Genomic DNA, 13,649 nt, shown 5'->3' on the forward strand with positions numbered 1-13,649 from the left:
CCGAATTCTGAGTACCCTACATTGTTCAATCCTTGACCACAGCTTGAAAACAGTGCTGTGTAACCTGCATAATATCACATTGTTTCATGAACTTGGTGCAAAAGGACCTGTGCTTTTGAATCCTATTGTTTTTAAATAACATGAGTGCAGAAGACAATTCCTAGATGACTGACCAAACCCGCGGCTGCTATTATAAGCAAGTGACAGATGAACTACCGTCTTTGTACAGAAAGGACATTTATACTGACTGCCTGCTGTTACAAGTTTGACATTCAATTAGGCAGTTGAACAATTTAATCTATTGTGTGAAGTATCTACTGAAGGGAATTTTGACAAATTTATTTTTCAATCCTGATCCAGTCTACCTGTTAATCTGTACGAAAGGGTCAATTACTGATTAAGCTGTGGAGTGCTGATTGCTTTATGGGGAATTTACTGGGCCAGGTTTAGTAAAGGCGTGTTAAATAGCCATTTAGGCTTTCAGGTCTGCTTTATCACTCAGATCATCGTGGATCTACCTCCGCTCCACCTTCTGCACTTTCCCCATGTCCCTCAATTCCCTTAGTATCCAAAAATCTATCAGCATCTGCAGCCCTCGAATTGAGAATTCGCAAGATTCACAATCCTTTGAAGAAACTCTTCCTCATATTGGTTCCAGTTCTCAAGCTCCCTGATAGCTACCTTGTCAAGGCCCTTAAGAATTTTGTATGTTTCAATGAAATCACTTTTTGTTCTTCTAAACACTGGGGAATATGGGCCTAATCTACTTAATCCCCCCTCATCCTAAGAATCAGTGTAGTAAACCTTTATTGCACACTCAGTATTTGCTTCCTTAGGCAAGGAGACCAAAACTATACACAGTACTCCAGCCATATTCTCATCAAGGGTCTATGTAATTGCAGTAAAATGTCCTTTTGCTTATGCTCCAATTAATTCATAAGAGGCCAACGTACCATTTGTTTATGATTCAGGTACAAGGACATCTATATGTCACTGAATACCAACATTTTCCAGTCTCTGACCATTGAAAAATATTGTTTCTTCTGCATTTCAAAGTGGAAAACTTCACACTTCTCTGCATTATATTCCACCAGCCTTGTTCTTGTCCATTCACTTAATCCATCTCTTTGTAGCGTTTTTTCCACCTAGCTTTGTATTGTAAGCAATCTTGACTATGTTACTCTGTCCCTTTTATCTAAGTCATCAGTACAGATTGTAAATAGCTAGGTCCCAAGCATTGATCCTTGCACCAGTGGTTATAGCCTGCCTGAAAAGGACCTATTTAGTCCTACAGTTTGGTCTGCTAAATAATCCTCAATTACCCCCAATCCCATGAGCTCTTAATGTTGTGTAGTAGTATGGAAGATGAAAACCCAGTGGTGAAGGTGCAGGATTACTGAAACATTAGCGATGTCATTAACTACTGCTGCATTTTGATCCTCTGTTTATTCAGAAATCTGCAATGTATGACATTTTATCATTCATCAGCTTCTCAAGTTTGAATTACTGGGGAGAACAGTTAGTGGAGAATTATGGCATTTTCTATTGTGATGAGTGGGATTAGCCAACTGTCCTCAATTGCAGGTGGATCAGCTATGAAGTGATGGTCTGCGCTCCTGTCAATGGGAAGAGTTCCTGACAAAATTACTATACCCATTATCTTGTCCCAGCTTTCCCTTCCCTCCTGTTTAAGCATGTAGGCAACACATCTTAATCTACATGATGGTAAGTGATGGATTGCTGTTATCAAAGCCAAATTGTTTAGTGAGCTCAATATATACTTGATGTGCTGCTTTCACAAGAGGCCTGCAACTGCCTTAGATTGTACAGGGCATCTCACTGAAGAGTTCACAGAAACCTGTATAAATGGATAATTGTCTAAAAAAAGAGACACAAAATAACTTGCAATGTGAAATATACAAGCTATGCTCTGGAATTACAACCTTCAGTGCATCAAGCCCTTTTATAGTTCAGCACAGTCTATTGCAAAGCTACTCTATCTGGAACTCGCACTGAATTAGGCAATTCTCCTTTCAGCTCATTTCATGACTGCCTCCAAATTCACAGCAAGTTTCTCCATAGCAGCAGTGATTGGTACCATAAGCTCTTTATCGATCCATTCAAAGTGCCAGAGAAAGAGCTCTCGGTGCCAGTGAGAGTTCTTGCACTGCCATTATGGGTGCTGACTAAAGAACTCCCTGAAAATTTTTGTTTTAAACACTATATGCAATAAAAAATTTGTAGGAAGATAGCTGGCGGCAGTCGCTTACATGTTTGATATCCAGGTTTCGCCGTACAAGTCTTCATTGTTCACATGGTGCATTTATTTTTTGCCCTTCCCTATTGCTGTGCCAGATGCTGGAGAGGATTTCTGCTCCATCACACCCCTTGCATCTTTTTAAAATCTCTCTTTGGACTTAACTTTTTGATGCATATCCTTCCCAATCTCAAACTTCATGTTAAAGGCAAGTTCTTGATGGAGCAATTGTGAAATCACCCACCTCTAATGACCAGTTTAAAATGTACTCAGTTTTATTTTAAAAGAACTCTACTTATTGAATTACAAGTTCATAATATTTCAATGTAATGTTACACAAGTCAGAAGAAAAAGTCTCTATTTAGAAACTGCAATATCATGATTTTACTTGAGCCACAACCTGTGTTACTGAGCTTGATTTAATTATTCATTAGAAAAGTTAATTGGAAGCTTTAAAACCATCCTGAATGGTAAAACAATCACAGTGGTGACGGGTGATTCCAGCTCGTGAGACTAAGGTAGGTACACAAACAAGCACCGCTTTCAAATAATAAAACCTAGGAGGGAGAGAAGGTTGACCAAAACACACCACCAGCAAGTGAGACATCCTCTTCTGGTGAAGAGCACAGGGGTCAATTGAATTGTGTCTCATCTGGTGGGGGCACATGCCCACTAATTGCCAATAAGAGGAAGCTCCAGGTGTATGACCACTTCCCTGCAGCTAAGGAAATGACTGAGGAGGAGGAACTAAGCAAGCACAAATTATTAAAGCTTTAAGATAAAAACTTGGCTGCATTCTTGTCCTATTCACTGATGAAACAGTTTCTTTGGTTTCCTGTCTTCAAGTACTAGCACCATTATATTGAAGTATATTGTGCAACACCAAATATCATGATAAACTGATGCCTATTTAATACACAGGTTAACTTACCCACATAATAAGGCAAGCTAATTTAAAATGAGCGATAAAGCTTACTTTATCTGGGCAGAAATAAGCTATAAAATCTATTAAAATATTTCACTAAGTAATTCCACACACAGGAAATGGTGATAAAAGGACATTAAATGCTAGAAAATCACCTGAGACACATGTAATTGCTCTCTTAGCAAGTTGGCTGACCCACTATGCATTGCTAACACACTTTCCTCAATATTAAAATTTGGCACTGCACCCAAACTGACAGCTCATACTCGTGTCCTTAGAATCACACACAAATGTATTGTACTCTCCAGTGAACCTGCAGCACAGGACACCACTGTAATTGCCATCTTCTCTCAGTCTCAGTACTGGTGTTCGATTGGAGGGTAATAGATTTTCTGGTTACGCTTACACACAGAAAAGTCCAAATAGGTAGCGTGCTGTCTGCCATTCTCGGAGACGAACATGCTAGGTGCAGTTTCTGTGCAGTTCAGCAGCTGAAAGTCTTTAGTGTAACAGAATTCAATCTGGCCCAGTAGTTGCGCTGAGCCTCCCTGTGGTTGGGGAAGTGGAGGAAACAGAAACCAAAAAAAAATCAGAGTTCCAAGCAATTCTGTTTTCTGAAGCAAAAACAACAGAATATGTCTGAAATGCGTTTTAAGTCACAACATTGCAATTTATAATCAAGCAAAGTCTTTTCAAGTAGACCGGCAAGCAATTGCAGACCCAAATCTCCAAATTTTAAAATCACTATTTAACCTTAATTCCCAGACCTGAGGAGATTAAAACTTGCTGCAGACACCAAATGATCCATGTGTAATCTCCCCTGCAATCCCATCAACATGAGCTATTGCTCCTGGTTCTGGGATAATCTCTCAACACTAATCAATCTTCATATTGCATCAGTCTACACAGGCTGGGCGAAACAGACATTCGGATTTGGATTCTCTTAAATAGCAGCAAGGCAAATCAAGGCAAAAATATACTCAAAAATTAAGGTTTTATAATTTACTTGAAGTCAGGTTTTGAACAGAACTATACAAATAACAAACAAAAAGCATAAATTACCCCAGTTGGAGACAGGCACTGAATCTTCGGTATTACCTCATAGAATGATACAAGTGCATTTTCAATGTTCTCGATCTAAGTGTGAGAATGTTACCATAAGAATTAGAGCAAAGTGTGCAAAGCAGAAAAATGAGGTGCTCAAAAGGATGAACACTAGCGGGTACTTACCATATAATACTTGGATGGCAAAATATCAAACTTCTTCAGAGCACTGAATAAAAATGTAAAAGAATGGTCAATTTCATTAACAAGTTGCTGATTTAAAATAAATATCAAGTTGTACAGTATAACGTTAGGACAGTGACTGATTTCAGAATTATTCTGATTATTAATAGAAGGATTGAGCACATGGAACTCTTTTTCAATTATGCATTCAGAGCATTAGCAAGGAGGGGGATTGGGGCGACTGAGAAATAGGTGAAGAGGGCACAGATGCTCTGGTTTTGGTGGTAACAAGAAAGCACACAAACAGGACAAATGAAGTGTTAACCTATCTGGTTATACCTCTTGCTGATTTTCCCTCAAACATGTCTGACGATTTGGGAGAAAAATATAGCCAAAATTCCAGTCGGGGCTGTTTCAGTGAGAAGGGTTTGGGTAGAGTCCAAAATCTAATAGCAAGAGGGCAGGCGGGTTACCTGTTCAGGTCGATTTTTTGGTACAGTTCCAGTGCTTTACTGAAATACTTCTCCTGTGTGTCTAAAGATTCCAGCATAGCTGCACACGTTCCATGTTTCAGCCATTCATGTTTCCTGTAGAGAGAGAGCCATAGCGTCAGGTAGGTGTGGTGAGTGGGAGCAGCTTGTTGTCCATGTCTACATGCTGCCAGACACCCAGGTTTTATTCCATGTTGCCGAGGTTTCCTTACTCTTCCAATGTTTTTCAGCTTGTACCAAGGTCCGACTCCACAGCTACCTATCTTTAAGACCCTCCTTAAAACCTCTTTGACCCGACTTCTAGTCACCCCTCCTAACATCTCCTCTTTTGACTTTGCATCCATTCCCATCTGATAAGAGCTCTGTGAAGAGCCTGGGGTGGGGGGTTTATTTTTGTTACAGGTGCTATATAAACGCAAGTAGACAGTTACCAAGTCCAGAGGGACTTCCTTCATATGTGAGCCTGAACAGTAATAGCTGCCAGAGTGTTCAACCTTGTGGGGAGGCAGCAAACTGAATTCTCTCCTGACTTGAGCTGCAACAGTGACCAGGTGCAGGAACTCTGGCCGATTTCCCCTATTAATGCCCCCTTCCCCATTGCTGCTCTGGTAGAGTAGAGCCAACTCTAGGAAACAACTCCAGGGCCCTCGAATTGGCGTAATTTCTGTCTTGGAGAACAGAGATCATTTTCATCATCTTCCAGTATGCACTCTACTTACTCAGCTTTAGTCAGAACTAATTACACCCTGCAGACAAACCAAGGAGGAGTATTCATTCATCCACCTGCTTTACTGGCTCTGGGTGACCCACCAATATGAAATGACAGCCCCTATGATGGGCTTAACGCGGGGCAAATGAAGTCAGGGCTGTAATAGGAGGCGCCTATGGGGAGGTTACAAAGGATGAAGTTTTCAGTTGGGACAAAATGAGAAGCTAGGGTCTTTCTTGTAGAGCTGAGAAGATTAAGTGGAGGCTGGATGGAAGAGATTACGAAAAGGTAAAATAGTGAGAGATTGTTCCCATGGCTCAAGACAGTATTGAGCGTGCGCAGATTTAATATGATTTCAAATAGAATTAGGGATTAGAATGTGGGATTCTCAGTCTGAATCTGTCGTTGAGTCCAGAAATCCTTTTAAAGGGGAATTAGTTAGTCACTTGTAAACAAAAGAAAATTAAAAGGTATTATAATCGCTGTAGAGACCATTAACCAAAAGAAGCTCAAACTTCCAGTGACTGACTGAAAGGATGACGTGACAAGATTTCTAGTTTTTAGATGTTTACTGTAACAAACAAACTAAAAGCCACATTAATTAAACACCATCTCAGTAGGCAACTTATACACTAAACTACAGAAAAGATCCCAGATTTAAGACTTAAATGCCCAAAATTCTCCCTCCGTGGTTATATTTTATCCCTTAAGCGGACATTTTATCTGGGAACTAGTCCAAAGTGATTCTTAGCTCCTTTTTCTTTTCCAGTCAGATGACTTCTAGATTTCGAACTGGCTTTCATGGTGAGGAACGAATTGGAGATCCCTTCCTCTAGCCAAAGCTAGGCGAATTTCCCAGCCTCGTTTAAACCATCACAAACTCGGTCTCTTCAATCTGTGTATGAGCTCCCACCCACATCCTGCATGGTGAGCATTAAAGACTTGGTGCCTCTCTCTCCGATCTCTCAGATTCCTGCAGATTGCTAGTGAGGCTCAGTGAAAATTTTAGGAAAACCTGCAACTCGATCCTACAACAGTTTCCTACAGAGACTTCCTCTCTCAAAGTCCATCTCTAATGGCAGTGTGAATTACATGGGCCTTGTATTCAGGTAGAATTGATAATTAGCTATCCTTTAGATCTTAACTTCCATTCTATCTTGAAATTAAAGAGTTTAACTGCTTATAAAACTCAACATTCCTAGTACCTCCCTGAGACTTGGAGACTAACAGTTTTTCCACTGTCAGCACAGCTGTTCAGCTCATTGCTGACAGGCATGAATATCTTGCACCTTCTTCCCAGTAAAACAACCTGCACCCATTCCTACTCTCCCTCCCCCCACCGTCACCGCCCCTTTAATCATAAAATCACCCAAGGTTGTCGTTTGCAGAATTCAGAACAGGTCTCAAGGACCCCCTTCATTATTACCCCATTTCACTCTAATTTAGAGAAACAGACCCAAAACATATACTTACATACTTTGCATTTGTAACAAAAGGTGCAAGCATCGAACTGGGGATTTGGGCCAGACAATGAGTCAATGGCTAGCATAGACCAGATGAGCAGAACAACTTGTTTCTGTTCTCCACATTTCTAGGGGAAGTGATATAGTACACCTTTACTTCTGGTTCTCCTCTGATGCTGAAGACCTGGCCTTCCTCCCATCTGCAGCAGCAGTGGTGGCCTCACATTCACTTGCCGTCAAGTGGAGGAGGTCACACTGACCGGGCCCTGCGTTTGGGGTTTGATTTTGAGAAACTCCACACGGGCACTTGACTAGGGCTCACTGCTAAATGCATTGCAGGGAATCCATGAGCCACAGACGTCCCTCCGAAACACTTGTGCACCCCATATCTGTTGGATGGGCAAAATTGTTTGTGGAGGGGTCTTTGCTTAACTGCTCATCAGGAAGCCGGCAGCTCTGACAGTGCAGCACTCCCTCAGTACTGCACTGGGGCATCAGTGGATTGCATGCTCAAATCCTGAAGTGGCATTTGTGCACAGAACAGAAGACAACTGTGGGCAGCTAGTGTTAAATGTCCACTTGCGACTATTTCATGTTGTGTGTGTTGAATAACTGAATGTTACCAAAAAGACATACCAGAGCTCAGTACTGTTGAGATGGAGCACATCAGGCCACCAGTGCTCTAATTCAGATAAAATACCCTGCAGATAAAGAGAGACATCAGAACTCATCAGCATCACCTTTCTGTCTGAAGGCGTACCGAAAGCTGCAATGAAACTGACTCGGACACAGAATGCTAACAGTGGGATTTTAATCTTGTGTAATACACCCTTCACCAATCTGCACCGGATCCTTTATTTTAAACTCACTCAGCACTCCCTGGGTCCAAGGCCAAATTGCCACAGTTCAGAGGTCACAGCATGGTCACCCTGCCCTGTAGAGACCCAATCTAACCAACTGAAGTTTCTTGTCTTTATTCAGAGAAACCTGAACTTTCGTTTTGCCAAGCGCACTCAGAAATCCAAAAATCAGCATTTGCAAGCCAAGGACGGGGCTGTCACAAGGTGTGAAATCAAACTATCAGTCACACTTATAATAGTCAGTCCCAATCAATAATACATTTACACCTCATGGTTTAGCCTCAATGAGAAGTGATTTCACTTGGACTGTAAAGTCAGGTGTGAAGGAGTGAACTGGCCCTGAAGGGAAACAGAGTGAGATGACTCCGCCAGAGACTCTCTTTCTGCTACCAGGTTAGACCTAGAGTCCAAATTCAGGCTATGCTTAATCACATAACCATAGCATCAATGAAAGCAAAGTCACTTCTCACCAACACTCGAGCTGAATATGAATATAACCTCAAAATTAAGAAGTTCCTTTTAACATTATAGCTTCATGTCTCATTCCCTCATTTCTAACATTAAAGTGCTAGTACTTAATTAGAATCAAGTACATGCAAATATAACAACTTACGTATTCCATGTGAATGATAAAGTGATAAGGTTAGCCCTCATTAAACGTTGTTTCACTTTAACGTCAGTAAGTTAATGGGGTCCATAATCTCCGAGCATTATGAGATTAATTTTAAAGTCGTTTCCTGTGTGATCCAATTTTTTTTTTATTCATTCACAGGATGTGGGCATCGCTGGCCAGGCCAGCATTTATTGCCCATCCCTATCGGCCCTTGGAAAGGTGGTGGTGAACTGCGTTCTTGAACCACTGCAGTCCATGTGGTGTAGGTACACCCACAGTGCTGTTAGAGAGGGAGTTCCAGGGTTTTGACCCAGTGACAGTGAAGGAACGGCGATATATTTCCAAGTCAGGATGGTAAGTAACTTGGAGGGGAACTTCCAGGTGGTGGTGCTCCCATCTACCTGCTGCCCTTGTCCTTCTAATAGTAGTGGATTTGGAAGGTGCTGTTGAAGGAGCCTTGGTGAGTTCCTGAAGTGCCATTTTGGAGTGGCCTCTCCCGCTCTCTGACAATCCAACTTCCGGCCTCACCACATGCCCAACTCCCATCCCTACCACCCAACATACAGTCTCTCACTCTCCCCGACCTTCTGACTTTCAGCCTCCCTGCAAACTCCCTGACTCACCTCTTACCACTTCCTTCTCCTGCACCTTCCCATTGAAGATCCAGATCCGATCCAATGCCGGATCCCCAGGCTTGTGAAAGTGCAAGTACCACTGGTACAGCCAAGTGCCGAGCTGGGGAATATCATAACCTAATTTGTATTTTAAATGACAGTCGAAGCTGTGCTTCCAGCCTCACCACTCATACTTAAAGCCCTTGCTCACAGCGGCGGTTCAGGAGAGGGAAACAGCAAGCGGGAGCGATTAAAAACAGATATTGGTTATAAGAGCCCCAACTCAGCACTACTGGGATTCGCACTTTCACAACCCCAGAATTCCAGCTTTGGATCGTGAACAGGAACGCAGGTTCAGGAGAGGGAAGCGGTGAAAGGTTGAGTCAGGGGTCAGGAGGTTCAGTGAGAGGCTGCGGGTGAGAGGTTCAGCTGTGGGGTGTGGGGAGGGGGGGGGGGAGGATGCCATAGGTCAGATGGTAATGGGGGGGGTATCGGCTGCAGGACAGAGGGTCATTTGGGGAGGTGTGGGGGGAGCGGCCGCAGGTCAGAGGGTCATGGAGGTGGGGGCGTGATTGGGAGAGGCCCCAGGTCAGGGGTTGGAGAGGGAGTGGGGTTGGGGGGGGGTGGAGAGAGAAGCGCCGCAGGTCAGAGAGTTGGGGAGAGGAAAGATCTGCAGCAAGGTGGAGGATCAGGGAGGAGATTTAGGAAACAGTGAGCAGGAGGTACTGTAAGTAGGTTAATTTTTCTTTGATGTTTTTAAATTTTATTTTGTTTATAAAGTTATTTCATTTATCAATGTAGGAATTTAGCAATGTAAAGTATTTCAACTTGCAGGTATGATATTTTAATTTTTCTGATAAGGGAGGCCTTACAGAACCTAACTCTAGTTTTAACATTGGTTCCTACAGGAATCAATGTTTCACTTAAAGCTGCAGTTTTCAGGAATGCAATCACAACTTTAAGTGAGGACGTACTGTACAGGTTACGTTAAATGTACTTCAACAAAAGGATAACCACCTAGCTTATTATTTCAAATTGCACATCATGTTGGTTCAAAGTAGTATATGCCATATTGCTTGACCAAGATCCCCACAGCACCAATGTAAACATAGTAAGTCCTCACTTAAAGTTGTGGTTGCGTTCCTGCACATTCCCAGCTGAAATAACTTGCAAAATAAAATACATCACTAAATATAAAAGAAACGTAACATACAATGCAATGGAAAATGTTGAAGAGAATTACAGTACACTCACCCACAGTACAGTACTTTTACTGACCAGGCTCCATCTAGTGGCAGACATTGGTTATTACAGGTAGCAGCTGAAGTCCTTGGACTACCTTCGCCAACCAACCACTTTTGCCACTAGATGGAGCCCAGGACTTCAGTGCAAGTTCAGCAGCAGGAGCCAGGAGCAGAAGCGAAGCCAGCAGGGGAGCGAGGAGTGGGGCAGCAAGAACAAACCCCAGGGACTAAGGTAGGAACAGAGCAGAGGTGAGGCGAACAGTGCTGGGAGGTCAGGCCAGCAGCAGGAGGAGAAAGGGAAACTGACAAGTGCGGAAACGCTGCAGGAAAGGTCATGTGAACAGGCAGGTCACAGCAGAAACATTTGTGGCAAAACATGTTAGGTGAAACTGGCAACATTACACAGATATACTGAAACTACTTTATTAAAGATGATAAAGTGAAACAACGTTAAGCGGGAACTTACTTAAAATTAAACACCCACCTTAACATTTTCGATTTTGAAATGCCAGGAGCTGTTGCATGTCTGGACACTTTTGGGCCTATTTAAAAAAAACACAATTGTTTCACATGATCAGGACCTGCTTTATTCTGAGCAATTTTTTTTCTTATATCAATATAGTTCTGAAGTAAAAGCAGGAAACTTAGGCAAGTAAAAGTGGGTAACTTTTCACCTTCAAAGGACTTTTTAATGAGAGTTGGATTTCTAACACTTGCAGTCATATTCTACTCTCCCAAATTAAGGAAGGATGGTGGGAAACACAGGGGAAAAGAGGGGAGGGAAAAAAAAACCAAGGAGAGCAAATGGATTGGGTGGGGCTGGACGACAACCAGTGACAGAAAAAAATGGAAGGAAAAAAACTAAAATTAATTGTGCATTTCATCGCATCTGAAAAATGCCCTAAAATGTCAGAGACAATAAATTACTTCCAGTTGTAACTATTTAGGTAAACAGGGCAAAGTCAGCTGCTGTTCCCAAAGAAAAAGGCCATCTTAAGGACAGTAACTCTACTCGCAACTTCCACTTTACACAGTAATCTGTCTCTCCCATCTGGATCAAAGTTGCTGTTAATTGAAAAATTGGCACATTTTCATGTTAAAGGGACATGTGGAATTGCTCATACCCAAATTGCTATTGTTACAGGGAGGAAATATTACTTTGATCTCCACTGCAATCCTACAAAGTGTTAATCTCTTTTTCTGGGCTTTGTTGCAACTGAGTAGACCATTGTGCAAGCTGTTGCTTGCAATGTCAACGATCTTCTCTAAAGAATGGCGCTGACCACAGCGTGATGAACAAATGCCATTTGGTGGAGTTAGCAAATCAATGAGTCCAATGTACCTCAAAAGCTGCATAGGATGTGGGTAATGTATTGCTCATCTTTAGTTGATCAAGTGACTTGTGCAATTAAACGGTTTGCGAGGCCTTTTCAGAAAGTTAAGCAGATAACATGGAATTGGAGTCACATGTAGTCCCAGACAAGTGACAGCAGATTTCCTTCCCTCGAGGACATTAGTGAACCAGTTGGGGCTTTCATGATAATCTGGTTTTTTTTGGTCTTTCCCCCATGGTGGCATGGTGGTAATGTCACTGGACCAGTAGTTCAGAGGCCCAAGCTAAGGCTCTAGGGAAATGGGTTCAAATCCCACCACAGCAGTTTGTGGAATTTGCATTAAATTAATAAATCTGGAATATACAGCTAGTTTTGGTAATGGTAACCATGACAGCTATCATCGATTGTTGTAAAAACCCATCTGGTTCCCTAATGTCCCTTTAGGGAAGGAAATCTGCCATTCTTAGCCAGTCTGGCCTACACATGACTCCAAATCCACAACCATGAGATTCATTCTTAATTGCCTCTGAAATGGCTGAGCCAGCCACTCAGTTCAAGGTGAATTAGGGATGGGTAACAAATGCTGGCCTTGCCAGTGACTTCTACATCCCATGAAAAAATAAACAAGAAAGAAATTGCTTGACCTGGGTACTGGGAAATTACAGCTGCCCACTGTCTCCAATTCACAGCATCCAATGGAACATCAAGGTAATTAGAAGTAGTCCAGCTTCATTCTGACCTAAAAGTTAGTACCTTCATACCACACCATTGGGCAAAGAGCTGGAGATTTAAAGTGAATTCTAAAATAGTCTGCTCCTCAAGTTCTTTCTTCCTCTATGTTAACATCTCAGGCCAGGCTTTACAGAGGTGCCAACAAACATGGAAAAATGCAGACCAGTATTTAATCATTATCAATGTCAGCTTGGCTCTATTGGTACCAATCTTACTTTGAAGTCAGATGGTCATGGCTTCAGCCCCATTCCAGGATTTGAGCTCTGAATCCAGGCTGGCACTAGCAGCTTTTGAGAGAGTGTTCTGCACTACTGGAGCTGCCACCTTTCAGATGAAACATTCAGCAAAGGGCCTCAGTGGCCCAGTCAGGTGGGTGTAAAAGATCCCATGGCATTATTCAAAGGAGAGCTGGTGAGCTTTCCCAGAGCACTTATCAACATTCCTCTCTCAAACACCACCAGCAAACCACAGATTTTCTGGTAATTCATTGCATTTGTTGTTTGTGGGATCTTGCTGTGTGAAAATTGGCCAACAAATCAACAGTAACTGCACTTCATTGGCTGTGTAATGCTTTGAGTGCTTTAATAACGCACTACATGAAGTGAACAAGGAATTGCACACATTATATTATTTACAATAGACCATGAATCAGCGCATCTGCTTACCAGAGTCCATGAACTGTCCAGTAGCTAATATTAGGAGAAATTTTACAAGTCTCATTCACCATCTGAGAGAGGTAAAAGATATAAAGATTTTTCACAAAGTTTAATGCCATTTTAAAATCTGCTCTAAGGTAGAGTTCCATTTCTGGAAACTGACATCATGCACTAGAGGTCCATTTATAAATAAAAACACAAGCACTGCAACCCGCAATTATGCTGGAATTTCTCAAAGAACCAAAAAAGAGCAACAGAGAACTACTTAGTTTGGGCATCGGTCTGTTGGCACTTAAGCTGCCTGAATTCCAAGCAGTGATCTTGCCATGGGATAAGGCTCTCCTCATTCTGGGGAAAGACAACGCGAATGGAAAAGATGTCAGGTTGCAGCACCCTAACTCTGCCAAGGTCACTGAGCACTTCAAACATTGGGAGTCCACAGCCCCTTATTGGATGCATTCCCTGGTCCCATCTGAAGGCCAGAAGGACAGGTGGAACTACCCAAACAAAGTGTCCTTTGCAAC

At 42.3% G+C, this 13,649-nt stretch overlaps 1 protein-coding gene across 3 annotated transcripts in view; it reads right to left on the bottom strand.

Moving 5' to 3' along the window:
* Positions 1–2,514: 2,514 nt before the first annotated feature.
* The window catches only part of rnaset2 (ribonuclease T2), a 38,857-nt gene continuing 27,722 nt past the window's right edge, over positions 2,515–13,649 (bottom strand). For all 3 annotated transcript variants that reach the window (XM_041213763.1, XM_041213762.1, XM_041213764.1), the window contains exons 4-10: positions 13,135–13,196; positions 10,888–10,945; positions 7,709–7,773; positions 4,883–4,996; positions 4,413–4,455; positions 4,245–4,319; positions 2,515–3,730 (exon numbers count right to left, since the gene is read on the bottom strand). In XM_041213763.1, coding sequence (XP_041069697.1) covers positions 3,539–3,730; positions 4,245–4,319; positions 4,413–4,455; positions 4,883–4,996; positions 7,709–7,773; positions 10,888–10,945; positions 13,135–13,196 — 609 coding nt within the window. In that variant the 3' untranslated portion in view covers positions 2,515–3,538. The remainder of the gene's footprint in view (positions 3,731–4,244; positions 4,320–4,412; positions 4,456–4,882; positions 4,997–7,708; positions 7,774–10,887; positions 10,946–13,134; positions 13,197–13,649) is intronic.

Source organism: Carcharodon carcharias, chromosome 2 (assembly GCF_017639515.1).
Source record: "Carcharodon carcharias isolate sCarCar2 chromosome 2, sCarCar2.pri, whole genome shotgun sequence".
NCBI lineage: Eukaryota > Metazoa > Chordata > Chondrichthyes > Lamniformes > Lamnidae > Carcharodon > Carcharodon carcharias.